Below are 10032 nucleotides of genomic sequence, written 5' to 3'. Positions count from 1 at the left end.
GTAAATACTCAAGACCCAAGTAGGCTTACAAATTAGATCATGATATGATCAAGTGCTTTCTGGGTCGTCTCAGACCTTCTAATTGGTATTTATCTCCAAAATGTTTGGAGATACACATATGCGGGCTAATCGGGCAGGGCCGGGTTTTAGTTAGTGGGCCAGGCTGAGTTTTGGTTTTTATACTAAAATAGATATTTTCATTTACTAATAATAATAAAATTAACATTTACATCTATGATATATTTACTAACCCAAAAAACAAAATTTAGTCGTTGTCCAATTAAAGAAGCTAGCTGTTGTAAATGCAGTCCAGCTTCCAACAGATCAAACTTCAAACGGTAGTATTACAAATCTATATGTTCTGTATAATAGTTGATAATTGTTATATGACGTAAGATTTATTTGGCTATTAGCTGATAATTTTAGCTTCTTTTAAAAAAATTAAAAAAAAAATTGAAGTGGGTCCGGCCGAGTCGGTGCCCCCGGGCTACCGGGCTGTCCACCTTGTCCAGCCCATCTCCCTAATAAATCCCACCTAGCCCAGCCCCTAACCCCCTTAGCCAGGACCATGCCGGATCGATGGTGGCCTGTGTTTCTCGGTTAGGTTTTGTCCGGCTCAATCCCATTGACAGTTTGCGACTACTAGTATGAGAGGATAAGCGAGATAATACTCTACTACCTACTAGTCTTCTACCCTAATTCGTGTCCTCCATAACCTTTTATTTAAATTTATGTCCTCAGTAAGCTAGAACATAGAAGTCATGCTATATTAGGAGTATTATATCTGTCCTGCTTTGTTATTATTCTGGTTGTAATTTTTTGTTTTGTTTTGTTTTTTTTATTTTTTATTCTAGAGCGATTAATGCATTTAACATAACAACTATATTGTAATGATTAGAAAACAACTTTTTTTTCAGCAACATTATAATGAAATGAAAATCTATTTTTCTATTATATATCATACTTTTGTCTTTTCTCCGTAATCTAAGTGCTCTTTCACTTCTTTTTTTGAATTTAAAATTTCGTTGTTTTCTTTCATGTTTGATGGGTACATCATGTAATCATTTACATTCAATTAGTTATACCATTGTAGAATGGTTATCAAAGTATCTAATAGATAATCCTTTTTTTTTTGTACGCCACACACGAGCGCTGGTATATATGAAGTGAATATTCTCTCTTCATTAAAAAATCAAAGCAAATAGAAAAATCAAGAAAATTTCTTTCAAAGTTTCATCATGTGATCAGAGTTTCATGGTACAAAGTGGTGATCCGTATTTTCTGTTGGCGATTGTACCGGGGGAGAATACATCTATATACTAAAATTTGATGATGAAAATTTTGAATTGAAGAAGAGATAATGGTCATCTGAACTATCACTTCTCGTGAGTTTTCTACCTGAACTATCAGCTGTACGAGTTTCATACTTGAACTATCACCAGCTATTTATTAAAACACACCTCAACTATTAATTGTTCACTTTTCCTACCTGAATTATCACTATCGTTTACATAGGAAGAATAACACATATAGTTCGAGGTGTTGTTTAAAATAATGTTGGTGATAATTAATTATCTGCGACACTGCAAATGATTATAAAAAATCTACGTAAAAAAGTTTGTTGATGGTACTTTTTGACCATTAACTCATTGAAGAATGAATGAAAGGAAAGGTTATATATGTTTGGGCCGACACAAATGGGTCAGAGTTCTATCACAACTACTAATGTTGGGCCGATAAATCCTTGAGGTCGTTGATGATCTCGACCTTAAAGTCCTGTTAAAACACCAATATTTTTTCTTGGTAAAAGCCAGGTTCTTTTAATGTAACTTTAGTTTAATATGCGGTCTATATATTTTAATACTCTTTAAATATTTTTTAAATAGATAAAAAAATTAAATAAATCATGCATATATATATATATAGCAGTATCTTCTCTAAATTCACATTTGTGAATTAACTCAAATGGATGCTATTTATAAACGTCTTCATTTTTATAGAAAGAAGGGCGTAATTAAAGTGCGGGCATATATATTAGTGTGTAATAACCACGATTATAAATTGTGGCAAGCTGCTAAGAGAGTTGATCATATATGTATCAGCGAATGGAATATTTCAAATAATCGCCAAATATAAACCAAATATCCACTAAGAATAATGGTCTGATATGGAAAATTACATTAAATACTAATACAATAATTAAACTAAAATAGATAGACATTTAAAACGTCGTCCAACAAATACTAACAATCCTTTGTCACGAGGAAATTTATTTGTTAGTATTATTTTAAAATTAATTCTCAAATGACCCTACAATCAAGAATAGAACTTGTAATGTTTGGCTTCCAGTATGATATGCCTTAAGGCGCCCAAGGGAGCTAAAATCATCAAAAGAACACCAATTATGATGCATATCTGCGTAAGAGAAACAAAGACAAAATAATATTATCAACAATAGAACCAATAAAGTTCATAAATTTCTCGAAAGAATGTGTAAGTTTTTTTTTTGTAACATACCCAATTTGTGAACCAAGAGAAAGAAAACCTTTTAGGTTTGTAGATGGCAAGCCAAATGATACAAGGAAGCTGCAACAATAGAGAAACGTCACGTCAATATTTGAGAAATTTGGTTTTATGGTCGGTCGCTAATGTTATTCTAGTTCTATGCCTTTTTTTATTTTATTTTTTTATTTTTTTATTTTTTTTTATTTTTACAGAAAGAGGTCATATATACCCCTGTACTACCCGAAAATAGTTGTACCTATCCTCCGTCATAATATTCGATGGTCCTTATACCCCTGCCATCATCATTTTTAACATATTTACCCTTGTATCTAAAGGCTCAGTTTCCCACGACACATTAAGATCTTGTCACGTATCCTTGGAAAATGAGTTGTTAGATGCGGGAGTAGATATATTAAAAATGGTAACAACAGGGATAAGGACCATCAAATAGTATAACGTAGGATAGGTACTACTATTTTCAGGTACTATGGGAGTATATATATACTATGAGTATATATGACCCTTTTCCTTTTCTTTTTTTTTTAATTATAGGAGATCGGTAAAAAGTAATATACGAGGTCTTTGGCTTACAAAGTAGGTAGTAGGGGCAAATGCAAATCCTCCAAAGAAACCAAGTAGTCCACTGAAGAATGGAAATGTCATTCCAAGGAACAATGTTATGGCTGCACAATACAAAATAATAGAACGATAAGTGATGGCTTTATATATTGAGCAAATCTTAATACTCTAATAATCAACATAAAAATAGTGGAATGTTGACATACCAACATAAGTAGTCCGAACAATAATTCGTAGCATTGTACATGGAGTGTATTTCTTTACTTTCACCAAGTAAGATTCGGCCATGTCAAACACACCCATAGCAAAAATCTGAAAATATATATATATCAAGCAAATAAAATCGTTATGGATCCTCCAAAATTTCTCGATTATCATCACAATAAAGAAACAATAAGGGTACCACCCAAGGAATATGGAACAAATAAAACTACTTCACCCTAAGAATAGAAGAACTTCTGATAATAATAAGGGAACGCTTCTTTTTTAGTGGTCCAGATTAGGCGGATCAGTGAGCTAAGTGCTGAATAATAAAAGAAGTTTGACCTGATAGCTTCCAATAACATGAATGACGACGAAGGCGTTAGCCATGATAATAAGCCAAGCAGGTTTCTCTAGGGAGATCAAAATATTACTCTCCACAGTTCTTCCAAAAGATGCATAACCAAGAAAAGCAACTGGAAAATAACATATAGCCACAATAATATAAGCAACAATAACTCCTTTCCACATAGGTTTCTTGCATGGTTTTTCAGGAGTAGAAGGCATAGTTGCTTGAATTTCCAAGACCACATTATGGCCAGCATATGCAAAAGCAACTTCCCCCAAAGCATGAAAAGCACCAAACACTCTCCCTACAGTTGTTGAAGACCTTGGACTGTAATCAGTAATTGATGGGTTTATTCCTCTGTGTACTGATGCTCCCCAACCTATAGTTGAATAACTGCAGACATGAAAAAAAAAAAAACGATTAATTTCTATCAATAACATACTTGGTACTGGTAAAGTTGATGTCCTGTGACTAGGAGGTCAAAGGTTCGAGCTGTGGAGACAGCCTCTTGCAGAAATATAGGATAAGGCTGCGTATAATAGACTCTTGTGGTTCAGCCCTTCCCTGAATCCCACGCATAGTGCATCGGACAGCCCTTTAACATACTTAGTACTGGTATTACAGAGTGTCTCCTTTTTTTTTTCTTTTTTTTTTCTTTTTTTGAAATGGATGATATCGAAGGAACAAAAGAACAAAAAGACAGTTCAATTTATAACCAAGTTAGTCAATCGAAAAGAAAATGGACGAAAATTATACTACTACCAGTTTACCATATTGTAATAGGTAATCTATCTTATTTTTAAAATTATTAACCTCACTCACTATGAGCACTTACATGTAATTAGTAAAAATTCTTTTACCACCAGATTTTTTGTAGGAATAAATTAAATTGTTATTCCTTAAATCTATTGTTAGTGAACAAACATTACCCTATAAAAGGAATATTTATAATTTTATATATATGGTAAGTGCAAATAATTTCTATGCTATTATCACACTTTTAACTTGTAGCATGTAATCTGTCATACTAATTTTCACACTATGAATCTAACTTTTTATGAACAATTAAAATAGTTAAATGACCTGACAACGTAAAAAATATAGTCATGATACATTAAATTGAAAAGAAATGACAATTAAATGTAATTACCTAAGCGACGTGAGGGCAGCCAAGAAGGAGACAAAAGAGATGGAGTTGAAATTAGGGCAATGAGAAAGGAAGAAATGAACAGAACTAAATATCAAGATGAAATAGGTGGTCCTCAAAGGCCTGCAACTAGGACAAGCTGTATCATAAATCTTCTTGAGGGATTTGCCGCCAGTGACCATGTACAATATGTTCACTCCAATTTCCACCGTAAGCTGCTGAGGAACCACAATATACAACCCAAGTTTTTCACCAAAAGCCGCCTGGCCTAACTCGTGGTACCTGTCAAGTCTTTGTCCCGGTACCATCTCATGCATCTCCACCATTTGCCATAAGGTATATAATGTTACCACCCATGATACTACCATTACTACGCCTCCCCAAGCCCTGTTATAAGAAATATAGTACATATAAAATTAATTAATAGTACATCACTAGATTAGATGGCTAGTAACCCCTTGCATGAAAAAGGAATAATTTGAACTCATAATACTTGAAAAAGTGCTATACATGTTGTCAAATTTGTTTTTCATGTATAAGAAGTAATTAAGTGTAAGTAAAAATAAAACGAATCGGCATCAAAACCAAATTTAAGATCTATAGTTTGTGACTGATGATAGTACTAGCACTGTGAATATATATATATATATTGAATTGAAAAGTTCATAGTAAACATTATTCGAGTAAAAATAATGATTTAATTGATCCACAAAATTTGTCCTAGATCTATTTGAGTGAAAAGATAGTAAAAATACATACCAGCCCATTTGAGACATGGCATAAGGGAGGGTAAGAACACCAGCACCAACCATAGCTGTGACATTGTGAAAAGCCGAATAGTACCACTTTGCAGTCCTCGATGATGTGATTGGTAGCCAATCATCAGCATCCTTATTGATTTTGACCCCCTCCGATCTTTTCCTCTCTGAATCTGTCATTCTGATCTAGATCTCTTTTCCGTTTGTTTTCTAGTCTTTTGAGTACTAATTCCTTGTTAACAGACTGAAGAATATGAGTGATTAAGGATGCACTTCTCAAATATATAGGCAGAGACTGTAGTATGTTGGAAGTGAGATAAATATAAAAAATTACTGATAAATTTACAAAAATCAAATTATCCTAAATTATTTAACAAGTAATTTTTGACAAATTTAATATTGACAGTAGGTAAGAGTATTTTAATATTGAACTTATCACTTATTGTGCAGTGCGATATACAATAAATCAAACAATAACAATATTATTAAATCATAACAAACAATACAATCTATCCAAATATTATATTCACAAAGTAATATAAATCGTACATTAATGATGGCCAACAACCATGTATAGTGTACTATTATGTTGATGGATGTTGCTATTATAGGTAAAAAGTTATTGTAAAGAAGTTTTATTTTTCCTTTTCTTTTTAAAAAAAATTACGGTTAAAATCATAATAGTTAAAGAAAACAAACTTAACATGTCTTCCCAATATTTAAAAGTCGCATTTTATAGGTTTAATTAAATAAGAAAATAAATTATTAGGCTTTCATAAAAATAGTATTTTTGTTTTTGCTAAATTAATGATTGAAAGTAATAAAATTAAATTTTAATGGAGTTTGTTCAACTTTGAATCAAGTAAACGCAATTTTTGGGGCATATGTTTGAATCAAGTAACCATAATTTTCGCATATGTTTGAACCAAGTAACCACAAATTAAATTTTACGCTTTCATCTCTTTTTTTGTTATAACTGCATGCATAATGTTTTTCACCTTTTCTTCTTCTATAAAATAAGCCACCAAAAACGGGCATTATTTCTTTTTGGGAAAGAGTTTCCCTAAATATAGGAAATGACGTTGTACTTTTGCATTAAGAAAAAACTCTTTTTCAGAACAAAATCTGCTTCGTACAGTCATATATAACAAAGGCAGTTAGGATAAAGCTTATCTCTTTGGTCCAAATTGCAAATAAAATTCACACTTTTTACTACGAACACTTTAATGAGAAATTATATTCTCATACATCAAGCTAATGAAAGAAAGACAACAAATATCAGGTTAATTTATTTTTATAATTTTTCATCTTTTCATTGTCCTTTCAAACAATTAGTCCATTCTTTCCATATTAAGTGAAAGGATTTAGAGCCCTTTGAATTAGCTGAAAACACTTTTAGGTGTTGAAGATGATTTTATACATATATAATACACATGTTTCGATAGAAGTGTTGAAATTACTAATAAGCAGTTAATGTGTTTGGCAAAAAAGTGTTAGTAAGCATTTTTTCTAATAAAATGAATGAAATATCCCTAAAGTTATTTATAAAAAGTATAAATTTAACATGAGACAAAGGAAATACCAAATAAGAAACCAAAACACTAAATAAATGGGATGTAGAACTTTAATTTGAAATGGTCAATTTTTATTTATTTATTTATTTTGTAAAAGTTGTTGGAACAAACCTGTCCATAATTTTCTCTTAATGCTTGAAGAATTCTATGCTAAAAGAATGCGTTTCGGAATTTTAGTCCTTTGGACTTTTTCTTGGTTTTGATATTAAGTTTTAATACTCTGAAAAATTCAATGCTAATAGAATTTTTCGGAATTTTAGTTCTTTGGACTTTTTCTTGGTGTTAATATTAAGTTTTATAAGTATATTTCTATACTTGTTGAACTCATATTCTTATTCACTTTGATACAAGAACGGATATGGAAAACAAGAATAAAGATAAGAAACAAGAAAGATAAATAGATTGACACAACTAAAAACCTAATTTGGCAACCGAAGTTCTTTAGATAACTAAGACCTCCAAACTAAGCACAAAAGAAGCACCAAACTCCTAAGTTGACCTCGAGGGAAACAAACGTCCCAAGCAACTAACCTCTCAACAATTCTCACAATCACAAGCTTTAGCAGACACTCAACTCTCAAGAGTTTTACAATTTCAATAATCAACATAATCTAAGTCTTCAAAATAAGAGAACTACTACTTATACTAGATAGACAAAGACAAATGAGCTATTACATTTCTACCGTTAATGAAGTAAGGGCCTTGTTTGGTTAGTCTCCCTTTTGTTGAAATCTTCAATTTAAGCAATGGCCTTATTTGCATGCATAGCCACCTCTTTACTCAAACAGCCCTTTTGATGCCCTTCATTCTCTCCTTTATTCACCCATGCAATCGTTATCAATAGTTGGACTTGGGACCCATGGTAAGGCTCAAAAGTGTACTCAAGCATATCCCTCTTCATGAACAACCCTTGCATGTTTTGGAGCTCACAAGCTTGACTTCTAGTAAAGGGCCTTGATGCAACTTGGGTTGTATCATTCTCCCCTTCTTGAAAAGAATTTGTCCTCAAACTTAAGTGGTCATCATCATCATCACATCCATTGGAGAGAGGTCACACACATTGAAAGTGTTATGGACTTGATATTCCGGGGGAAGATCAATCTTGTATGTATTGTCATTGAGCTGCTCAATCACCTCAAATGGACCATCTCCTCTAGGCATCAACTTGGTCTTCCTTTTGTTGGAAAACCTCTCCTTGCGAAACCCAAACCCAATCTCCTGGTTCAAGCACAACTCTCTTGCGGCCTTTGTTTGCTCTCTTAACCGTTTCTTGGATTTTCTTCTCAAAGTGAAGTCTCACCTTCTTATGCAATTTCTTCATGGCCTCAGCCCTTTTGTTTCCATCTAAACTCAACACAACATCTTGAGACAAAAGGGTTAGATCTAAAGGGCTTAAGGGGTTAAAGCCATAAACCACTTCAAATGGGGACATGCCAATAGTGCTATGAATGACTCTATTGTAAGCAAATTCAACTAAAGGCAATTGATCTTCCCAAGATGCTAATTTTCCCTTAACCATGGTCCTAAGCATAGAATCTAAGGTCCTATTCATAACCTCGGTTTGGCCATTGGTTTGCGGGTGACAAGAGGTAGAAAACAACAATTTAGTATCAAGTCATCCCCGCAATTCTTTCCAAAAGTGGCTAAGGAATTTGGGATCCCTATTGCTCACTATGGTTTTTGGAATACCATGCAATTTTACTACATGCTCAATAAATAATATGCAACATGAGATGCGCCATCAATCTTATGACATGCAATGAAGTGAGCCATTTCGAAAATCGATCAACAACAACAAAAATACTATCTTTGCCCCTTTCGGTCCTCGGCACCATCACAAAATCCATTGAGATATCAAGCCAAGGTCGTTTTGGGTGGGGAGAGGGGTATACAATCCATGGGGAAGGATCCTAGACTTAGCACCATGGCACTCAATGCATTGACCACAAATCTTAGTAACATCCCTATGCATATTGGGCCAATAAAATTGCTCCTCTAGAATTCTCAAGGTTTTATTAATCCCAAAGTGTCCCATTAATACTCCATTGTGTGCCTCCCTCACAAATAGTTCCCTCCAAGAGCTCATGGGCACACATAGTCGTTTGTTCTTGAACAAGAAACCATCAAACTTTGAATAGGGAGTAGAAGACCTATCCCTAATCTACCTTGCCCTTTCCCATTCTTCGCATTCTAGAAAGAATTTCACAAAGACGGTGTCCTCGGGATACAATGTCTTCAAGCTTTCAAAACCCATCAATTTGGAAGACAACTTATTAATCAAAACATGTTTCCTTGATAAGGCATCCGCCACTACATTGTCCTTTCCCTTTTTGTATTGGATTACATAAGGGAAAGTTTCAAGGAATTCAACCCACTTGGCATGCCTTTTATTCAACTTACCTTGGGCCTTAAGGTGTTTTAAGGACTCATGGTCGGTCCTAATCACAAACTCTTTAGGCCACAAGTAGTGTTATCAACTATCCAAAGCTCTAATATTCAAGATCACAGGTGGATTAATTCAACGTTGCATCCTTAAGCTTTTCACTAAAATAGGCAATGGATATTTGGTCTTGCATCAAAACGGCACCAATACCTACTTTACTAGCATCACATTCAATTTCAAAGATTTTATCAAAATCGAATAATTGCAACAACAGTGCAGCGCTAAGCATTTATTTCAAAGTTTCAAAAGCCTTTGCTTGCTCCTCACCCCAAGAAAAAGGTTTATCCTTTCGGATTACCTCGATCAAAGGAGCATCTATGGTACTAAATCTTTTAATAAATCACTTATAGAAACTAGCCAATCCATGAAAACTTCTCACATCACCAATAGATTTAGGACTTGGCCAATTCTTAATAGCGTCTATTTTGGATTCATCAACCTCAGCGCCCCTTGAACTCACGACAAACCCCAAGAAA

The 10032-nt window shown here is 33.6% G+C and overlaps 1 protein-coding gene across 1 annotated transcript; it reads right to left on the bottom strand.

Moving 5' to 3' along the window:
* Positions 1-2085: 2085 nt before the first annotated feature.
* Positions 2086-5795, bottom strand: LOC132060944 (lysine histidine transporter 2-like). The gene is made up of 7 exons (XM_059453833.1): positions 5541-5795; positions 4785-5168; positions 3631-4027; positions 3291-3396; positions 3097-3188; positions 2518-2586; positions 2086-2415 (listed from the first exon to the last, which is right to left on the bottom strand). Exons 1-7 carry the CDS (start codon positions 5717-5719, stop codon positions 2317-2319), a joined length of 1326 nt encoding a protein of 441 aa, XP_059309816.1. The 5' UTR covers positions 5720-5795; the 3' UTR covers positions 2086-2316.
* Positions 5796-10032: the final 4237 nt, after the last annotated feature.

The sequence above is a fragment of the Lycium ferocissimum genome, chromosome 6 (assembly GCF_029784015.1).
Source record: "Lycium ferocissimum isolate CSIRO_LF1 chromosome 6, AGI_CSIRO_Lferr_CH_V1, whole genome shotgun sequence".
Classification (NCBI taxonomy): domain Eukaryota; kingdom Viridiplantae; phylum Streptophyta; class Magnoliopsida; order Solanales; family Solanaceae; genus Lycium; species Lycium ferocissimum.
This window is presented reverse-complemented; position numbering and strand designations above follow the sequence as displayed.